General features: G+C 55.9%; 1 protein-coding gene across 2 annotated transcripts; it reads left to right on the top strand.

The window, feature by feature from the left end:
* Positions 1–10,674: 10,674 nt before the first annotated feature.
* Positions 10,675–20,708, top strand: KLHL21 (kelch like family member 21). Of its 2 annotated transcripts, XR_013959954.1 has the most exons (5): positions 10,675–11,807; positions 14,018–14,423; positions 17,749–17,821; positions 18,672–19,311; positions 19,354–20,708. XR_013959954.1 is itself a non-coding variant. In XM_080656766.1 (4 exons), the coding sequence occupies exons 1-4, from the start codon at positions 10,787–10,789 to the stop codon at positions 18,966–18,968; spliced, it is 1,797 nt and encodes a 598-aa protein (XP_080512892.1). In that variant the 5' UTR covers positions 10,706–10,786; the 3' UTR covers positions 18,969–20,708. The 2 variants fall into 2 exon arrangements, 1 of the variants encoding a protein (XP_080512892.1); XM_080656766.1 differs by having other exon boundaries at positions 10,706–11,807; positions 18,672–20,708.
* Positions 20,709–21,133: the final 425 nt, after the last annotated feature.

Genomic DNA, 21,133 nt, shown 5'->3' with positions numbered 1-21,133 from the left:
TAGTCTGAGAGGAACGGGAAGCCGATAAGGAGGGGGCGCGGGGGCGGGCGCTGGGCATTGTGGGAGTCGTAGTCCCAGGCTCCGCCTCTGAGGTGCACAAAGGCCGCCTCGAGGACTCCAAACCCCATAGAGCTCCGCGGCGCTGCGGAGGCGGTGTCTCCGGGACTGGTGACCGCCGGAGCTGGGGGCTGTGCGGGGGCTCGCGCCGGCTGGGTGGTGGGGGAGGGGCCGCGCGGGCGGTAGCGCCTCTGTCTCCGCGGGGGCGGTGGGGGCGGTGGGGGCGGGGCTGACGGCCTTGGTCTGGGAGCGCGGCGGCGGCCGACGCCACCTCCTCCTTTAGGATTAGGGGTTCGTGCTCCTTTGTGGGGCCGGGGTCCCCGCGCGAGAGGGGGGGGGGGGTGGCGGCGCTGACGTCGGGCCACCCCCGGGCTTGGCTCCCCGCGCGTCCGTCCGGGGAAGCGAACTTGCCTTCGCGGCCGTGGGGTTTCTGGCCGAGTCCTCCGTGCCCCGGGATCCGGGGCCGCGGGACCGAGACCCTCGTGGTCTCCGGAGGATCCACTTTGAGGTGTCGGGTTACGGCATCTAAAAACCCCTCCCTGTGTTATCGATGTTTTGGGAGATGTTGGCTTCTCTTTCCCTCTCCCCCTAACCTCGGGGCCGCCTCTGTGTGCTCACTTGGAGTTATTCCCTGAGTATATTCCTTGCAGGATTGCAATGGAGGCAAAAATGTGATGGAGCTCTCGGATTGCCGTTGACTGTGTGTACGGATATTTAACCGAGGCGTTTGCAGTGAGTGCGGCGACGCAGCGTATTTTACAACTTTTATGTTGGAGGTTGGTTGGCCGTGAACACCTTGTTGAAAATGAACTCCTCTGATCCAAGGACCAGGAGGAGGCCTGACATTATTATACATTTTTGAAAGAAAAAAATCTATATGCCGATGCCTCGGTAGCATATTCTGTAGCTTCGAAGACAAAAACTTAATGTTAAAGAGGAGTAAGGTAACATTTTAAATTTAAATCAGAAAACTGACTTTCCGATACACGAAATCAGCGTGATGGTTGGAAGGGCCCCCGACAGATAAGACGATTTCCGAGGAGGGAGTGAATGCTGGTGGGTTGGCCAGTTGGGTGGTTACGAGAATTCTGATAGAAAGTTAGTGGCTAAGGGGCTGGGTTTATTCTAGAAATACTTTCCTTGAGCCTCAGTTTCCTACGCTCTAAAGATTGCAGGGTAGTACTGGCCTCCGTAGGTGGTACTTTACTATGGTTATTTTTTAACGTTATTTCAGCAATATCTGGGCAGATTGGAGGGCTCCCCAGAGGTGATAAGGAACAGGCACTGACTAGGCGCTTTACAAAGCTAGTGAGATAACAATAGACATTGGGCTTGGTCTGTGGAAACAACGTTGACACCTTTTTTTTAATATATATTTTATTGATTTTTTACAGAGAGGAAGGGAGAGGGCAAGAGAGTTAGAAACATCGATCAGCCAAAACCGGTTTGGCTCAGTGGAAGAGCGTAGGCCTGCGGACTGAAAGGTCCCAGGTTCGATTCCGGTCAAGGGCATGTAACTTGGTTGCGGGCACATCCCCAGTAGAAGGTGTGCAAGAGGCAGCTGATCGATGTTTCTCTCTCATCGATGTTTCTGACTATCTATCACCCTTCCTCTCTGTAAAAAATCAATAAAATATATTAAAAAAAAAAGAAAGAAACATCGATCAGCTGCCTCCTGTACACCCCCTGTACTGGGGATGTGCCCGTAACCAAGGTACATGCCCTTGACCGGAATCGAACCTGGGACCCTTGAGTCTGCAGGCTGACGCTCTATCCACTGAGCCAAACCAGTCAGGGCTTTTTTATTTTATTTTATTTTATTTTATTTTATTTTATTTACTTTTATTATTTGTAACATAGGCACAATTATTTAAAGTTACTGAGTTTTTATGTAAGGGATTTCACATGTTCTGAGTCCTTCCACTGCCTTAGTTCCTCCTGAGTCTGAGTCTTAATCACCAGGGTCAGGTTCACCAGGAGCATCTTGGTTTGCCTGAAGAAGAAGGGCCACGAAGGATTCTGTCCTGTTGGTAGTTTAAAAGTACAGATGCCAAAGAAGAATTACAGGTGGAATCCAAAGGGGAGAAAAGGGAATTTATTATTATTATTATTCTAGAGAAGAGGAAGGGAGAGGGAGAGAGAGAAACATGGATTGGTTGCCTCTGGTACCCAATCTGGTTGCGTGCCCTGACCAGGAATCGAACCCGCCACCCTTTGGTGCACGGTACAATGCTCCCACCAGCTGAGCCACACCAGCCAGGGCAAAAAGGGAATTTCTCTAACTGATCATTATTCCCTATGAAACCATTTTTTACGATATGCACATTAACACACCGCCTCCGTTAAGAAACTGAAATAAAGAACTTGTTCATAACAATGGCTGGATGTCAGACAAAACAGCCTAGAACGCAGGGGCCACTCAGTCACACGAAGGAAAGAAAAACCCCAACTTGGACTGTTTCACAGGACAGTGATCACTCTTGCTCACTAGGTATCCAATAGCTATTTCCTGAAGTTCTTAGTAAATAGTAGTTCTCAGCACATGGATGTGACCAGGACTACCTGCTTATCTCCCTGCCTGACACTCTAGGGCAGCGATTTTCAACCTTTTTTCGTTTTATGGCGCTCATAAACCACTACAATTCTGTGGCACACCCAAAAAATGTATTTTTTGCCAATCTGACAAAAAATAATAGGTATAATTCTGATGCATTCACACCAGACAGCTATTACAGTATTGGCTATTGTCACTTCTTGAAAAAAATATTTGTATTGATTTTTAGGGAGAGGGAGAGAAAGATGTCAATGTGAGAGTGAAACATCAATTAGCTGCCTCCTGCACCTAATTCCTCCCCCCACACACACACACCAGGGATGGAACCTGCAACCTGGGCATGTGCCCAGACCAGGAATCCAACTGGCAACCCTTTGGTGTACTGGATGACACCCAACCAACGGAGCCACACCGGCCAGGGTGGGTGTTACTTTTTTGACAGTCTAAGAGAAAAGAGATCAGCCTCTGACTAAATAGGTAATTGCATCTTTTGTTTTGTTTTTACTATGTGTTTTTTATTTTATTTTATTTTATTTTACTGATTTTTAGAGAGAAGAAGGGAAAGGGAGAGAAACATCGATTGGTTGCTTCCTGCACGCCCCCTACCAGGGATCGGGCCTGAAACCCAGGCATGTGCCCTGGCCTCGAATTGAACTGGTGACTTCTCGGTGCATCGGAAGACGCTCAACCAATGGAGCCACAGCAGCCAGGGCGGGTATTGCATGCTTTCACAATTCTTGCGGCACACCAGCGTGCCGTGGCACACCAGCTGAAAATTGCTGCTCTAGTGAAATAGAAAACGTCATGCCGAAACCGGTTTGGCTCAGTGGATAGAGCGTCAGCCTGCGGACTGAAGTGTCCCGGGTTCGATTCCGGTCAAGGGCATGTACCTTGGTTGCGGGCATATCCTCAGTGGGCGGTGTGCAGGAGGCAGCTGATGGATGTTTCTCATCGATGTTTCTAGCTCTCTCTCCCTCTCTCTTCCTCTCTGTAAAATATCAATAAAATAAAAAAAAAAAAAGAAAGAAATAGAAAACGTCACGGAGAAGGACCTTCTTTGTCTCTCCTTCCTTTGATTTCCCTTAGAAATGTCACCCTTTGGAGAAGGTACAGAATTAATACTTACCGCCCCGGCTGGTTTGGCTCAGTGGATAGAGCGTCGGCCTTCGGACTGCAGGGTCCCGGCTTCGATTCCGGTCAAGGGCACATGCCCTAGTTTCTGGTTCGAGGGCAGGAATCAGCTGATCGATGGTTCTCTCTCATCATTGATGTTTCTATCTCTCTCCCTTTCCCTCCCTCTCTGAAATTAAAATATACATATATATTAAAAAATATTTGATTGGGGGGTGAGGGCATGTATGGGAGTGGGGTGGGGGTGGGGGGCAATGGTAAGATATGTACACATATAATACCTTAATAAAAATTTGAAAAAAAAAAAAAAATATTTGAAAATATTTCTAGCCCTAGCTGGTTTGGCTCAGTGGATAGAGCGTCAGCCTGCGGACTGACGGGTCCCAGGTTCGATTCTAGTCAAGGGCACATGCCCGGGTTTCGGGCTCGATCCCCAGTGGGGGGAGAGGCAGCCGATCAATGATTCTCGTTGCCGTTTCTAACTTTCTCTCTCTGTCTCTCCCCCCGCTTCCTCTCTGAAATCAATAAAAATAAAGAAAATATTTCTAAAAAAGAATTAATACTTACCATCCAGTCCCTACCAGGGGTGGGCAAACTTTCTGACTCAAGGGCCACAATGGGTTCTTAAACTGGACCGGAGGGCCGGAACAAAAGCATGGATGGAGTGTTTGTGTGAACTAATATAAATTCAAAGTAAAGGAGCGGAGGGGAGAGCAAGAGAACCGGATAGAACAGCCGGATCCGGCCCACGGGCCGTAGTTTGCCCACAGCTGCCCTAGACTCAAAAAAAAGGACTATAACACCAGTAACTGACTCACACTCAACGGCATAAAGTGTGGGTAATAAAGCGGATCTCTCGGTCGGACAGGTGTAGGTGTCTTCAGTAGATTGTTTATTTCTCGGGGATGCTGCCATGCTCCCGGGCTCCAGGGCAACTCTAGAATTGCCACACTAGCCAGATCCTTGGAGTTTATGATTTTTGTTTGTTTTTTGCTTTAAAAAACAAATTACACCTCCTGCTTGAATGCTAATTCTCCGATGATTATTGTTACTTAGGAAAGAGGAAGAAAAAAGCCAACATTAGCACAGGTTGTGACAAGTTTAAAAATACTAAGAATACCACGGTTTCCCAGTAAGTAACTTGAGAATGTCGTTATTTTAATTGGGTTACCAAATATAGCTCCACCTTCCTAAATCTCACTAGCTGCGCTGCATTCATTGGGGAACATTCAGGGAAGGTTCGTGCCTCCCATGTTTGAGTGTGGGTATGACCATAACCAAGGTTTTATTTTTCCTGAAATTATTTTCTGGTGTTTCAGCTTTTTGTTCGTTTTTTTGTTTTGTTTTGTTTTGTTTTGTGTGTTTTTTTTGTTTTTGTTTTTTTGTGGGGTTTTTTTGAGAGAAAGAAGGGAGCGAGAAAGAGAAACACGGACTTTTTTGTTCCACTCAGTTATGAATTCATTGGTTGATTTTTGTACGTGTCCTGACCAGGATCGAACCCTCAACCTTGGCCTATGGGGACAATGCTCTAACCAACTGAGCTACTGGCAGGACTTAATAGTCTATTCTTACGCAATTTTTTTTTCTACCCTCAGTTTCCTGCCTTTCTCACTTCCATTTCCAGGAGAAGGAAAGAATGAAAACTCATCAAAATATTATTTCAACTTTTAGTACCTTGACTACTGTATTAATATAACTTAAAACCATTAATAGCACTCTCTCTCCAGGGAGCACGCCCATGCCACCCGCTTCCCCTTCTCCTTCCCCCCAGGCACATATCCCCTAACCTCTAAGGGACCCCATGAGACTTACAACCAGGGGAGCCATGGGGGGGACCCTGAACCTGTCTGCAGGCCCCCTTTCTCCCACTTCCCTGTGTGCTAAAGCGGCCCAGCCGGAGCTCTCCTGTGGCTGCTGTGCATGCCCTTCCTCCTTGCGCTCCCTCAGTGTGTGTTTGCTGCAGTCAGTCAATTCCTACTTACTTCTAAAATAAATAAATAACTCTGGCCCTTTGGGCCCAGCGTTGGCCTGCGGACCCAAGGGTCCCCCGGGTTGGCTTCCAGTCAAGGGGCACGTCTCAGTTGCAGGTTGCAGGCTCCTCCCTGGCCTGGGGTCTCCTGCAGGAGGCAATCCATCAATATGTTTCTCACACATCGATGTTTCTGTCCTTCCCTCTCTCTTCACTCTCTCTAAAAATCAATAGAAAAACATCCTCGGGTGAGGATTAAAACAAATAAAACCATTAATAAATAACTCCTAAATTATATACTGTCAACTTTTCTTATACAGGAAAGTAAACGATGCATAGAAGAATCAAATGCATTTAAAAAAAAAAAACACAAAACACTCCTGCCACCTAGCCTGATATTCTTCAGGGCTATCCACACACCCTCCCTTTTTATTTTTATTTTATTTTATTTTATTATAGTTATTTTTATTTTTCATTTAATATATTTTTATTGACTTTCAGAGAGGAAGGGAGAGATAGAAACATCAATGATGAGAGAGAGAGACAGTGATCGGCTGTCTCCTACACAGCCCCCTACTGGGGATCAAGCCCGCAACCTGGGCATGTGCCCTTGACCAGAATGGAACCCGGGACCCTTCAGTCCGCAGGCCAAAGTTCTGTCTACTGAGCCACACCAGCGAGGTAAGGCTCAAATGCATTTCCTATGGTTCATACAGGAAAAAATATGAAGATTAATAGCAACACTGTGTGCCAAACACCTTAAATATTTTCGCTTATAGTATCTCATTTACATAGAACAATGCACTTAATGGATAGAGAATACTATAAAATTCCTTAAAGAAAAAAGTTTATGTATAATAAGTGTGTTACACCCCACACCGTAGGCAGCCCAGAATCAGGAAAAAAATCCGTGTCTAATAGGAAGAAAAGGTGCAGTCTGGTTTTGACTAAATGCTAAGGTATGTGTTCCCAAATGTCCCCAAAGGAAAAGAAAGAAAAAATAACAGCAGCCTTTAAAATGATCTCAGTCACTTCTTGTCCTGTCTGCCTAAAATTAGAATTCAAATATCTCCGGGTCAGGGCGCAGATAGGAGTCAACCAGTGGGTACGTGGGTGAGTGGAACAAGTCAGTGTTCCTCTCGCTCCCTTCTTTTCTCTAAAATCAAATAACAATTTAAAAATAAATATCAAAATGAAGTAGTTTGGATTTTTAAAATTGAATAGCACCATCTTTTGTTAAATTACACTATCATAAAGGAGTTACTTAGGCAAAGATGATTCTCCTCCTTTTAGGAAAGGTAAACTTTCATGGCTGAAGTTTAACCATTAAATACAAACATTTCGGCCTAACAGGTTTGGCTCAGTGGATAGAGCGTCGGCCTGTGGACTGAAGGGTCCCAGGTTCGATTCCGGTCAAGGGCATGTACCTGGGTTGCGGGCACATCCCCAGTGGGGGGCGTGCAGGAGGCAGCTGATCGATGTCTCTTCTCTCATCGATGTTTCTAACTCTCTATCCCTCTCTCTTCCTCTCTGTAAAAAATCAATAAGATATATTTTTAAAAAAATACAAACATTTCCCCACCAACTATTGCTTGTGTCAGTTATTTTTCAATAAAGCTGGAAAGAATCGCCCTGCTGGTGTGACTCAGTTGTTTGGGCATCGCCCTGTGCACCAAATGGTTGCTGGTTTGATTCCCCGGCCAGGGCACATGCCAGGGTTGCAGGCTTGATCCCCAGCAGGGAGCATACAGGAGGCAACTGATAGATGTTTCTCACATCAATGTTTCTCTCTCTCCCTCGCCCTTCCTCTCTCTCTAAAAATCAATTTAAAAATCTTAAGAAGAAAAAAAACCTGGAAAAAACAGAAACTATTGCTTGTTTGGCAAATGTTAACATCTTCCCCACCAAACAATACTAGTAGTAGTGTTCCAACCCGGCCAGGGGGTTGGGTGCTGTCTAAAGAATGTACATCTCCTTAATTCAGGGGTCCTCAAACTTTTTAAACAGGGGGCCAGTTCACTGTCCCTCAGACCGTTGGAGGGCCAGACTATAGTTTTAAAAAAAAACTGTGAACAAATTCCTATGCGCACTGCGGGCCCGGGACCAGTCGGCTGCTAAGCAGGACAGGCAGCGGCACCCGGCGGGCCGGATAAATGTCCTCGGCGGGCCGCGTGTGGCCCGCAGGCCGTAGTTTGAGGACGCCTGCCTTAATTAATACAGTTTGGTGACTGTATCTGTCACACTGTCATATGGCAATGAGAGTGAATTTCCCACATTCCCGTGTTAAACTTAGAGGAGATTGATGAGAGAAAAAAAACACAAAACTAAATAGCACACCTGGGTTGGTAGGTTATTAAAAATTCCAAACAGCTGATAAGTCTAAATCTGTTCCTTTCTTTTCTAACCACATTCATTTATTGACTTAAATATACCCACCTGGTTTCAAATACTTGTCTCTTAGGTCTGAGATTTTAATAATATAACTTCCCCCCCTAATAACTGAATTTTTAAATTTTATTTTGAACTTTTATTCTTTCTTTAATACACAGGTTATATATTTAGTACTACCTAGAGAAAATGTTACCCTCACAATTTTTTGTAAGCATCTGAACATAACAAATTGGGTCATATTGTGGGTAACATTTTTTTTTTAAGTATATTTTATTGATTTTTTACAGAGAGGAAGGGAGAGGGATAGAGAGCTAGAAACATCGATGAGAGAGAAACATCGACCAGCCGCCTCCTGCACACCTCCCACTGGGGATGTGCCCGCAACCAAGGTCCATGCCCTTGACCGGGATTGAACCCGGGACCCTTCAGTCCGCAGGCCGATGCTCTATCCACTGAGCCAAACCGGTTTCGGCTGGGTAACATTTTTCACTTGTGACTATAGCATGGACATCTTTCCATTTCAATAAATATCGACGTTATTCTTCCCAGTCAGACTCAAACGTGATTTGCCGAAATAACCCATAACTGGACTCAGTTCTTCAGGACAGAAACAGGACTGATTTCGGAAGGACGATTTACGCCAGGTGGGGGAGTTCTGTCTGACCTGAGGGACCTTGGTACTTTTCCCTACAAACACCCCACTTCCTGGCTACTCAGACTTCGCGTGTCACAGAGCCGGTGCATGGAAGCGATTGGCCAGGCTCCTGGGCCCAGGAATGCTGTTGCCTCCGCTACTAGCTGTGTGAACAGTCCATCTATGGGCAACGGGCAGCGCTGGTACCTGACTGTTTTCTTACTCAGGCCTGTGCTTCCCATGCTGGAAGTGAGACCAGAAACGTTCTCATGGCGGCCTGGTGAGAGAGAGAGAGAGAGAGAGAGAGAGAGAGAGAGAGAGAGAGAGAGAGAGGGAGGAGAGGGCAGAGCCTGCAGCTCTCCTTGCAGACCCGCAATGAAAACAAGATGTCTTTCGCAAAAGCTGTGCACGCTTGGCTGGAAGCAAAAGAAATGACAGCAACTCCCCGGTGCAGGCTGGAGGACTCATCAGGAATATGTATATTTTTAAATACATTTTTATCGATTTCAGAGAGGAAGGAAGAGGGAGAGAGAGCTCATGGATCAGCTGCCTCCAGCAAGTCCCCCACTGGGGATCAAGCCCACCACCTGGGCTTGTGCCCTTGACGGGAATCGAACCTGGGACCCTTCCATTCGCAGCCCAACGCTCTATCCACTGAGCCAAACGGGCTAGAGCAGGAATGTTTTTTGTGAAGCTCACAGGGCAAGGGGGTGGGAAACTATTAAATACAAAACCCAGGTCTCATCTGCAACACCAGAGGGCTGCAGGCGAAACAGGGATCTTGTCTAAAACTCAACAAAACTCACATTAAAGGAAAACGCTCTCCAAGTGAGGGACCCCTTTCATCTGCTCGCGTGGAAAACGCAGTCCGGCCAGGTACTGTGGCTATTGGACCCAAAATAAGACAGATTCCTTTCTTAAATAAGTCAGGTTTCTCTTTCCGTCACCCCAGTGACTGATGCTTCTGAAGGGCCACATTCCTGCTTTTTAAGGCAGGCAGGCTCCTGTCTGACCTTGAGCTGAATGCACTGTCCCCGGGGCCCCTAGTGTCCCCTTTTGGAACAGGAAAACTGCTTTTTTCCCTCCGGAATTGTTTTCTAGTGCTTTCGTTTTTTTGTTTAATAGTATACCCTTAGGATTTTCTCCTACCCTCCGTCTTCTGCCTTCCCCACGTCCATCGCCAGAAGAGGAGAAAGGTTGGGGGGGCCGGGTGTCCAAACCCAGAGCAGGCCAGCCCCCTTCGGAGCGCAGCTCCGGAACCAGAGTCTGAATCGGAAACTGAAACTGCGCCTCGATGCTGACGAAAGTTAATGACCGCGTTAGTCAAGTTTGAAACTCCTGCAGGAACACAGCCGAGCGGATTCCTGGCATCTGGCCCCGTATAGTGAGCCAAGAAAAAAAGTCACTCAAAACCGTATAGTTGTTCATGCTCTGGTCCCCAGTTGCAAAGATCCTGCTGTTTGAAAATGTTCCCATGGTAGGGTTAACTAGCAACCCTCAGAACTAGTGAAATAAAAGAAATTTTAAAGCCTTTGTGCGGAGCAGCCTGGGGCTGGGGGCGGACGCAGCTGGAAGTCTGGCGCGAAAGGGGTGATGCAGTCTGGGCGCCGCGCTCGCCCCCACCGGGTTTGTTCAGCAGCCGGGCCCGGGTGGGTCGTGGGCAGGCCCGGGGGGCCCCCATCCCGGCACGCGGCAGGGCCACCCCCGGAGAGAACACTTGTCACCCGCCGGCCCGGCCCGGGCGTCGGCGCGAGGCCGCAGGAAGCCCCGGAAGGGCGGAGAGGGGACGTGCGCAGGCGGCGGTGACTCAGCCGGGCGCGCGGGGGCGGGGAGGGGAGCCAGCGCCGGGGCGGGCGGCGCCGGGCCCCGAGGGGTTAAGTGGGCGGTGCCGGCGGCGCCCCGCCTTCTCCCAGGCCGGCCCCCCGGAGGCCGCGGAGCCCGGCCGTATTTATAGCAGCTGAGCCGGCCGCGCCGCGTCTCTCCCGCTGGCCCCGGCCGCGGCCTCTCCCCGGTAGCGCGTCCCGGCCCCGCGCCCCGCAGCGAAGGCGCCATGGAGCGGCCGGCGCCCCTGGCCGTGCTGCCCTTCTCGGACCCCGCGCACGCGCTGAGCCTGCTGCGCGGCCTGAGCCAACTGCGCGCCGAGCGCAAGTTCCTGGACGTGACCCTGGAGGCGGCGGGCGGGCGCGACTTCCCGGCGCACCGCGCAGTGCTGGCGGCCGCCAGCCCCTACTTCCGCGCCATGTTCGCCGGGCAGCTGCGCGAGAGCCGCGCCGAGCGGGTGCGCCTGCACGGGGTGCCGCCCGACATGCTGCAGCTGCTGCTCGACTTCAGCTACACGGGCCGCGTGGCCGTGAGCGGCGACAACGCCGAGCCGCTGCTGCGCGCCGCCGACCTGCTGCAGTTCCCGGCCGTGAAGGAGGCGTGCGGCGCCTTCCTGCAGCAGCAGCTCGACCTGGCCAACTGCCTGGACATGCAGGACTTCGCCGAGGCCTTCAGCTGCGTGGGGCTGGCGAACGCGGCGCAGCGCTTCATCCTGCGCCACGTGGGCGAGCTGGGCGCCGAGCAGCTGGAGCGGCTGCCGCTGGCGCGCCTGCTGCGCTACCTGCGCGACGACGGGCTGTGCGTGCCCAAGGAGGAGGCCGCCTACCAGCTGGCGCTGCGCTGGGTGCGCGCCGACCCGCCGCGCCGCGCCGCGCACTGGCCGCAGCTGCTCGAGGCCGTGCGCCTGCCCTTCGTGCGCCGCTTCTACCTGCTGGCGCACGTCGAGGCCGAGCCGCTGGTGGCCTGCTGCCCGCCCTGCCTGCGCCTGCTGCGCGAGGCGCGCGACTTCCAGGCGGCGCGCTACGACCGCCACGACCGCGGGCCCTGCCCCCGCATGCGCCCGCGCCCCTCCACCGGCCTCGCCGAGATCCTCGTGCTCGTGGGCGGCTGCGACCAGGACTGCGACGAGTTAGTCACCGTCGACTGCTACAACCCGCAGACGGGCCAGTGGCGCTACCTGGCCGAGTTCCCAGACCACCTGGGCGGCGGCTACAGCATCGTGGCGCTCGGCAACGACATATACGTGACGGGTGAGTGGGCTGGTCAGGACGCTGAGCTGGCCGACCCCCCCCTCCCCCGGCAGGGGTCTCTGGGGCTGGCCTCCTGCGCCCCTGTGGGAGCAAGCCTACCTTATCGAGAAACGCACAGAACCTGGACCGGGGACCGCGCCCAGCGGGCACTTCCCCTTCCCCTTCCCCTCAAGCTGGCCTGCGGTTCTCTTCTAAGCCGGTACTCTCCACCTAAAAGAAGGGCCTCTGTGTGAGCGGGACACCCAGCTGCTGTTTGTGGGTTTCTTTCCCGCGCTGCGGGGCCTCTCTGGGGAGCCCACTCTTTTCCCCAGGAAGTGCCACTCCCCCCATTTGGTTGGAAGAGATTGGGGCATTCACCCCGCACAATGGGTGCTTTCTTCTATCCCTAGGGAATCCGGCGGCAGGCCTGGGCCGACGCCCTGTGACACATCCATTGCCCCCTCCCGGGGCCTTCTCCCAGCCCGGCCTCCAGGCCGTGGATGCTGGCATTTGGTCACCCTTGACGGGGTTCCCCTGGCCTTGCACCTGGGCTGCGAGCTGTGGGTCACATGGTGTTTAGGCTGCTCTCTGCCCAATGACTGTAAACACAGTCACATGCTGAGAGGTTTTCTTGCAGTTACTTGGCTCACACCCCAAAACACTGCCGAGTCATGCTGGGCGGGTCCACATTGGGCTTCTCCCACATTTTTTATGGAGGATAAATCTTGGCTCAAACAGGAGGCTACCTCCTTTCGTGCGGTGAGGAGGGGTGGTCTCCGCGAGGGCTATATAAGGAAAGAAGCCGGCTGGGTGTGCACTCCGCCCGCTGCGGGCTGGGCCTGGCACGCGGGAGAAAGTCCGCTCTGAGCCGGGCAGTGTCCCTGCGGGCTCTGAGCTGACAAGTGGGAGGCCTCCCGGCCTGAGGACACACTCCCGTCTGTGGCCACAGCTTCCTGACCTGCAGCTCCGGTCCAGCCTCTGCTGCCACCCCCCAGAATGCCCTTTGCAGTCTGAGGTCGGCCCTGCGTTTGGGAACCGCCCCCGCCCCCCCCAAGCTTGGCGGGGGAACTCTCCAAAGTGGTCAGACTGGCCCTGACTCTGCACGCCCTTCCTAAGTGTCTCAGCTGAGCAGCTAATCCTCGGGGTTTAGACAGGTGGCCGGTCCTTCCAGGCAGCTGCCTGTCGGGAATTTCACGGGGAGAGGGCGCCGCCTCAGCTGCCTCGGGGCGCAGTTCTCCCGTAGAAGGAAGAAGGCCCGCCACCGGCCCACACGTCTACCCGCCTTGTTCTCTCCCTTTAAAAAGCTCAGGGCCACCAGCCGGATAGAATGTCCTGTCTGCGCTGCCTGTGGCGCCAGCCTCCGGGGCAGGGAATGCAGCCCCTGGGTCCTGGGGTCCCTTCACCCTGGGGTCCCTTCACCCTGGGGTCAGTCGCGGTCCTGGGTCCTGGGTGGACTTGTTTACTTCATGATTACAGTCAGCGCCGTTGGCCTTCGATGCTTATTTTATTTCGGTTCTTTTTGGAAACGTAGACAGAAGAGTCTGTGTGTGCCGAGTGGGGAAAGTAGTTTTACAGTTGTCGGCGTGTGAAAGCTTATTCTTGTCCTTATTTATTAGTTATTGTATTGGAAAGTGGACTCCACTGTAAACCTGCTCTTGCCCCGCCCTGTGTTTGTACAACTTGATGGGTTTTTCCTAAATCAGGAACTGGGGCTCGGAAGCCCCCTCGGGCATTACATTCTGTGTTGGCTTCCTGCTTGCGCCGTGAAGTGGATTTCCTCTCGGCTCTTTCTGCACAGCCTTGCTTAGGGGGTGGCCAGGCAGCCTCGACTTTGGGGAACCAGTCCCTGTGCATCCCACTCCCGTGCCGTGTCCCCAGGAGAACCGACTCAGACTTGATGCCCAGGTCCAGTTGAGGTGCTTGACGTGTGTACGTGGGGTCCAGACCCAGGTTGTTTACTTAGAACGGTGGCCCCAGGGCCTTTGCTTGGCCCACAGATTGGGCGGTGTTTTAGTGGCGTGAACCCGGCGCCCGGGCCGCGAGCCGTGGTCGGTGCAGCAGGAAGCCCCTGGCCCAGGCATTGGTGCGGGAGGTCATGCGTTTACATCCACGTCGGGGAGGTTCATTCCTCCCCCGGAGATGCCCTCTGGGGTGTTCCGGAAGGCGTAGGTGGGTGACTCACCCCAGCGGGCGGGGACTGACTCTTTCTTGGGCTGTGCCTGTCCCGGCAGGTGGGTCCGACGGCTCCAGGCTGTACGACTGCGTGTGGAGGTACAACTCGAGCGTGAACGAGTGGACGGAGGTGGCGCCCATGCTCAAGGCCCGCGAGTACCACAGCTCCTCCGTGCTGGACGGGCTGCTGTACGTGGTGGCGGCGGACAGCACGGAGCGCTACGACCACGCCAGCGACTCCTGGGAGGCCCTGCAGCCCATGACCTACCCCATGGACAACTGCTCCACCACGGCCTGCCGCGGCCGGCTCTACGCCATCGGCTCGCTGGCCGGCAAGGAGACCATGGTGATGCAGTGCTACGACCCGGACACGGACCTGTGGTCGCTGGTGGACTGTGGCCAGCTCCCGCCCTGGTCGTTTGCCCCCAAGACAGTGACCCTGAACGGACTCATGTATTTCATCAGGTGAGTCCCCCCGGGGCCCAGGCCCCGTGCGAAGCGCATCGTCCCGGTTCTCGCCACGAAGACGGGGCCCTCGGGTTGGGATCCAGGGCTGGTCTTTCTGACCTGCAGCCTCTGTGCTGACGGGGGTTTCTGGGGCTTCTAGGTTTCCCTAGGGAAGGGGTCCGGGGGTGGAGCTGGGTCCTTCCAGGGAACCAGCCGTGGGCAAACTACGGCCCGCAGGCCGGATCCGGCTGTTCTATCCGGTTCTCTTGCTCTCCCCTCCGCTCCTTTACTTTGAATTTATATCAGTTCACACAAACACTCCATCCATGCTTTTGTTCCGGCCCTCCGGTCCAGTTTAAGAACCCATTGTGGCCCTCGAGTCAAAAAGTTTGCCCACCCCTGGAGGCGCTAAATGGGAAAAGCCCTTGGCCTGGACCTCCACCTGGGGGAGCCCCGAAGGCCCCAGCTGTTCCTGCACAGCCTTCATTGGAAGGACCCTGTCCTGTCTGAGGGATTCTGAACCTTAGACCAGGGGACACTGTGGACACTCGGGACCTTGGGGAACTTGTGGTCTAGACAGAACGACCCTTTGCTCACTGAGCAGAGTGTCCACCCCGCTCAGGCCGGTGGGGGCCTGCCGCCAGGTGCCAGCGGCCAGGTGGCTGCACTGCCCCGCCCCCTCTTTCGTGTCCAGCGCGCTTCTGCCGGTTCTGGGTCTGTCTGTTCCCTCCCCGCCTGGCCCGGCACCGGGAGGGCCCCTGACTCTGGCCTAACGAATGCTGTTGTCCAAGGTCCCGCGGCCGCTCTGGACCGGGCAGGGAGCCGGTGCTGAGCAGGCTGCTGCCTGGGGGGCTGACGACAGTGGGGGCACCCGCTGGGGCCTGCGCTTGCTGAGCGCCGTGTTGCCTGCTTCCTGGGCGTTGGCATGGTGACCCCCATGCGGTGGGCCCCATTGTCGGCCCGTTTCACAGAGGGCGGCAAGGCCTCCGGGGTAGGGGACTTCCTGCCACAGGCTTCACGTGGTCGTACAAGGTGTGAACCGAGGATGCCCAGGTCGCTGTGTGGCGCCACTGCAGCATGGCAGTACCCGCAGGTCTCGATGACTAGTCACAGCCACGTGCCACCGCCTCAGGCAGGTGGGCATCCCGGGGCCAGCACCCCCTGCGCACAGCCTCTGTGTGCTGTGTCCCTGCTGCTCCCCTCCCTGGCCTGGAGCCGTCCTGCATATACGGACCAGGAGGGACGGGGATGGTATGAACAGCACCATGCCCCAGTGTCCCCTCTGTCCCCCTTCGGCTGGGGCTTTGAACTGGGAGCCTCAGAAGCTCCCCCCGACCCCCAAGCCCCAAACCATCTGAGCTGCCGCTCCCCTCTGCTCCCCGGGCTTTCCGGTGAGCGCATTCAGGCAGGTGGCCTTGCTTGCACGTGGCCGAGGGGCCAGGCGTCTCCGTGTGCAGGAGCCTGGGGGCTGCTCTGAGAGAGCCCTGGAATCTTGCCAGCCCCGCGTCCTCTCATAGACGCCACCTGACCCTTCACCCAGCTCTCCCTCCCTGAAGTCGGGGTGGGTGTCTTCCGAGAGGGGTGGAGAGGCTATAAATACAACTTAGCAGAGCGCCAGCCTCTTGCAGGCTCTCCGGGTTGCGTGCCTTTGAGAACGTCCTCCGCCCCGTGGTCCCAGGGCAAGGTGTGCCCAAGGCCGCGTCCGCGCTCACCTCCTCCTGGTCTCAGTCACTTGTCGTAACCCAACCGCCCCACGTGGGTGCCTCCGCATTGTTAGCCTTTGTAAGGGTTTACCTAAGTGGGGGGGGGCTGGGGAAGGGGGGCCCAGCTCTGCCCGCCCGCCCCCCCAGCCCGGCTGAGAGAGTGAGTGGTCCGGAAAGGCAGCCGGTGGTCCTCGGGTCCGGCCGTGACCCACCTGAGTGCAGGCAGCACCGGGTCTGATGTGCTTGCATGTTTGTCGCAGAGCCACCCTGTCATTTCCTTGGGTGCCTCCTGAACCACACGCCCCCTGGTCGGAGCGCCACCCGTGGGGCAGCTCCTGAAGGTGTCTCCCCAGGGAGGCGGCTGCTGTGTTGGGGCCTGATCCCATGCCTGCTCCCATCCTGGCTGTGAGCAGGCTCCCCCCCGCCCCCCAGTCACCCTCCCCAGCTGTGTCCCCATTTAAGCGGCTCCTTGGCTGGGGGCCCTGCAGAGCAAGGGGCTGGCAGCACTGTCCAGCCTGGCCCCAGCTGGCTGCAGCGTGTGCGTCTGCTCGGGGCGGACAGCCCGCTGGCTCCAGGATTCATGACCGTGGTGTGTGCGGGCCACAGAGTGGGAGTGGCTTCTGCACTTTGAAGTAACTTGAGGGGGGAAATCAAAGCAAGAGTGCTATTTTGTTGGTTTTTAAATAGGTTTCTATGCATTTCAGAGAGAGGAAGGGAGAGGGAGAGGTAACCCAGACATCAGTTGGCTGCCTCCCACACAACCCCCTGTGGGGATCAAGCCCGCAACCCGGGTATGTGCCCCGACTGGTGCTTGGGTCAGTGCTCAACCACTGCGCCACACCGGCCGGGCAAGAGAGCTGTTTTATGACGTGAAAAGTGTGAACTGGCAGATTTCTGCGACCCTGGAGTAAGCTTGATTGGAACCAGCCGGCCCCTCTGTTTACAGGGTCCCGTGGCCGCTGGGGCAGGGCCTACAATTCTCACTGTCTGGCCTTGTCTGCGATCATTCTATTTTGGGGAGAGGCTTTGCTTTTCAAGGCTGTGCCTTGGAGCCTTTAATGCAGGGGTCAGGAGTGTGTCAAGTCAGGGTGACCCCAAAGGGAAGGGTAGCTCGGGGGCACCTTCCTTCCGGTAGCCGTGGTTACCCTGCTGTGCGCTGAGGATGCGCAGTGGACGGGGTGGGGTAAGGGGTTGACAGCAGAGGTGAGGGCAGTGGTCGAGGATCGGTCCGGGCCACGTGGGGAGTGCGTGATCGGGTGGTCGGCCACGGAAGACTGTCCTGAAGAGGTGGCACAAATCCAAGTCAGAAGGACGAGTAGGAGGCGGGGGGGGGAAGAACCCCGATAAGTTAAAGATCTGAAGCCAGTGTGGCTGCAGCGGGGAGGGCAGTGGGTTCGTGCTGGGTGCTGGGTGGTAGGGAAAGGGCTAGGCACCTGAGGGTGTGATCTTCCGGTTTAGGGAGAGAGGCTGGCTTCTGGCCTCAGAACCCAGGCCAGAGGTGGCGGGGCCTGAAAGCAGGGCTAGAGTCCAACTAGGTAATGCGCTGTCAGATGGCACCAAAGAAGTCCCCAAAGGTGAGGGGCTTGGAGGACCCTCCTCTTCAGTCCCTCCCACCCACTCTCCCCTCCTCCCCTCCACAGGGACGACTCCGCCGAGGTGGATGTGTATAACCCCGGGAAGAACGAATGGGACAAGATCCCATCTATGAATCAGGTAAGTCTGCCCGCATGGGAAGCACGGGCCGCCCCGAGGCACAGAGCATGCTGGGGAAGAGAGTTCACAAGCGGCCACACGTGCAAAGGCCCTGGGGCACGGCGAGCCTGGTTCCTAGAACAAGGTCTCCGCTCAGTGTGGCTGGTACAGTGAGCAAGCTGACAACAGAGGGGACAAGGTCAGACAGGAGGTCTTGGGGGCTGACCTTGGCAATGTACTTATTGAGCGCCTGCTGTGTGCTCTGAGCAGGGCACCCACTCGGTGCTGGTGCTGTTGCCTGATCGGGTCTCGCCTTCTCTCTGCGCCATGAGGAGTGAGGTGCCGAGCCTGACAGCGTCATGGAGCCACGAGGCAGGGGCGGCATCCGGCCACGTGGGCAAATTTCCTTAGTCCCAGACCCACCTACACCACCTGCATCTCTTCTGTCTTCCTTAACATTTCCACACCTGCTCTCAGGACACCTCTGCGTGACACACGCCACAGTTTACAACATCACAGCGTGACATCTTTATCCTTAAGAAATTATGTTTTTCCCCAAAGTGAGCTACACATACTCACAGCAAGTGTGAGGAAGACGATGGTCCAGCCTTACGGCTCGGCGCTTAGTCTCGGGTCATCCCAGCGGCTCAGGTCCCCATCTGTCAGGTGGGAGGACCGGTCGCACCTGCCGGAGAGGCCAGTGCTGCTCCCAGGGAGACTGCGCCGCTGCAGCCCCCTGACCACCGCAGGGCCTGGGTGTGGAGCCCCTTTTCCGAGGTGGGGTGTAGGACGGGTGCTGGCTTCCCTTCTGCGGGGGCTCTGCCAGGCCCTGGCTACTGGCCTCCACTCACCTGTCCCCCTTGACCCCCAGGTACACGTGGGAGGCAGCCTGGCCGTCCTTGGAGGGAAGCTGTACGTCTCGGGGGGATATGACAACACGTTTGAACTCTCGGACGTGGTAGAAGCCTATGACCCTGAGACTCGGGCCTGGAGCGTGGTGGGGCGGCTCCCAGAACCCACCTTCTGGCACGGCAGCGTCAGCATCTTCCGCCAGTTCATGCCCCAGACGCCCTTGGGTGGACGTGGCTTTGAGCTAGACAGTAGCACCAGCGACATGGACGTGGGCCAGCCCCGGCCGCCCCCGCAGCACCCCGACGAGCTGCACTAGCCCCGGCCTGGCCCAGGGAGGGCCTCGATGCAGGTAACCCAGCACCTCGGGGGCGGCGACCCCCTCCTTCGTGCTGAGGACAGGTTGGGCTCACCAGGTGGAACCCGGCTCTTGGGCTGCCGACGCTTGGACCCTCTGCATCTAGACCCTGAGTCACAGCTGCGGGGTCAACGCCAGTTGTGAACGGCCCTCCCTTGGCCCAGGAAGAGCTGCCTCCTCACCGACACGTGTCTGGCTCCAACAGGCCACCACCCCTGCACCCCCGCCTCCCCACTGTCACCCCCTTGCACCCAGCTCCGGGGGAGGAGAGCCACTCTGGGGTGTGAGTGGAGGGGGTCTGAGAGTGGCCGAGGCCTGCCTTCCTGCGGGCCGCGTTGGGGATCAGGCAGGCGATGGCTGCATCCCAGCGCGCCGTCTCCCCGGATGAAAGGGGCAGCGCACAGAAATACCCCCCAGGGAGGGGCCTCCAGCAGCCGAGCTCAGACCCGGGGGTGCAGGGCAGTGGGACGGGTGTGGCCTTGGAGGAGCCCAGCGGGCCTGCCGAGTGTGTGTCCGTGCACCGGGGCGGAGCCTGATGTTGGGGTCCCTCCCACCCACCCCACCAGCTGGCATGTCCGCCCTCCGCCCTGGCTCAGAGGCCTCTCCACGTTCGACCCAATGCGGTGGGTAAAAGCCTGCAGGTGTAAGGTCGGGCTCCTCCCGGGAGGTGCTGGGAGCCGGCCTTGGAAGCCCAGCCAGGCGAGCTGCCCTGCCTGTGGTCGGGAGCCCTGCCTCGGGAGCAGCCCCGGGCAGTGTGGCTTCGTGGTCGGTTGCAAGGTGTGAAAGGCAGTTGGGGCTTAAGAGGTGGCGGGAACCAGGGCTAGTGATCTGTGACCTGTTGCAGGCCTCTGCAGGGCGGGTTGGGGCGGGGAATCCAGGAGGTTGGAGCCCAGGGCTCAGGGCACGTTCCTGGGGGAGTGTGAGTGTTTTCATGGATTGTCCCTCAGGCCCCCCCGTAGCTTTGCTGGAGTTGGTCTCCGTCCAGTGAGGAAGGTGTTTGCATCTTCTTGGGCGACAAAGTGAAGTGTTTGCTGAGCGGCCATTTCTGTGTGTGCTCACCGGAAGAGGGGTTCGCGGCTTCACAAATGCCCCCGAAGACCCTGCGTTGGCCAGTGGCACCGGTTTTGGGAGGAAGCCTGTGGCCTCCAGGGCTGCTGGCTGGGTGCTGCTGTGTGTGCTCATCGCAGTGGGTTAGACCTCGTGTTCCAGACACGTGCTGGGTGGCCACAGCTCACAGCCAGCCCTTCCCAGCCCCCTGGGGGCCTTCCCACTGTGAGGTCAGGCACCGTGGGAGGGCATGTAGGGGTCGGGATTAGAACGAGCCTTCAGACGTGTGCTCCCTGCCCTGGGGCCCCCCTGGCACGGGGTTCAGGCTGGGAAGCCCCCACCACTTGCAGATGAATGTACTGACTTGGGGACAGAAGGCTGGACCAGCTCGGGGTGGGACTGTGTGTGTTGGGGGCACACCCTTTTTTCAGTCTCCAAGACAAATTAAGTTATGAGAGCATTAAGTTAATGCTGACCCAACATATTCTGTATTTATGACTAGCCACCCTCCCCCGTGGGCACCCAGGCCAGTCCCAGAGGGCGGGTGGGTGTGCGTATTTATTGTCTGTTCTGGAGGCAAACGTCACGTCCAGAGTGCTGGAAGGTGGTGTTAGGGCGCCTTCAATACTTTCTGAAATAAAAATGTTTCCTATACACTTGGTGTCATTGCCTTTACTCTGCTGGCACCTTGGGCCAGAGGCCACGTGTGAGGCGGCCGGTGCTGGGCAAGGGGCAGAGGGCCATGCCAGGGCTCATGCTAAGGCCAGGGGCAGTTTCCCAGGCCCTTTCTCATCTTGAAGGACTACAAGGTGTGAAGTGGAGGAGGCCATGAGGTGTGAGGACACAGCTGGCGGGTGTCCAGGCCCCCCCCCCCACCTGCTGCTATTGGCCTGTCTGCCTGCCTGTGGGCACTCCGCCCTTGCCCCTCCCCCAGTCCAGCCTGATCTTCTCTGCAGTGGGTGAACCTGGACCTGGGTGGGGGTGCCCGGGAAGAACTGATTCCTGGGGCCCAGAAGCACTCACCTCTGCTGAAAAGCAGGCCCTTCTGAACCCAGGGAAAAGGCCGGTGCCTGCGCTGG

The sequence above is a fragment of the Plecotus auritus genome (genome assembly GCF_963455305.1).
Source record: "Plecotus auritus genome assembly, chromosome: 2".
NCBI lineage: Eukaryota > Metazoa > Chordata > Mammalia > Chiroptera > Vespertilionidae > Plecotus > Plecotus auritus.
This window is presented reverse-complemented; position numbering and strand designations above follow the sequence as displayed.

Excerpts from the sequence above, each read along its gene's own strand:
- KLHL21 (XM_080656766.1), top strand. The coding sequence starts at position 10,787 with ATGGAGCGGCCGGCGCCCCTGGCCGTGCTGCCCTTCTCGGACCCCGCG. Across the intron at positions 14,424-17,748 it reads GGACTCATGTATTTCATCAG|GGACGACTCCGCCGAGGTGG; the intron begins GTGAGTCCCCCC and ends TCCCCTCCACAG. Across the intron at positions 17,822-18,671 it reads AGATCCCATCTATGAATCAG|GTACACGTGGGAGGCAGCCT; the intron begins GTAAGTCTGCCC and ends CTTGACCCCCAG.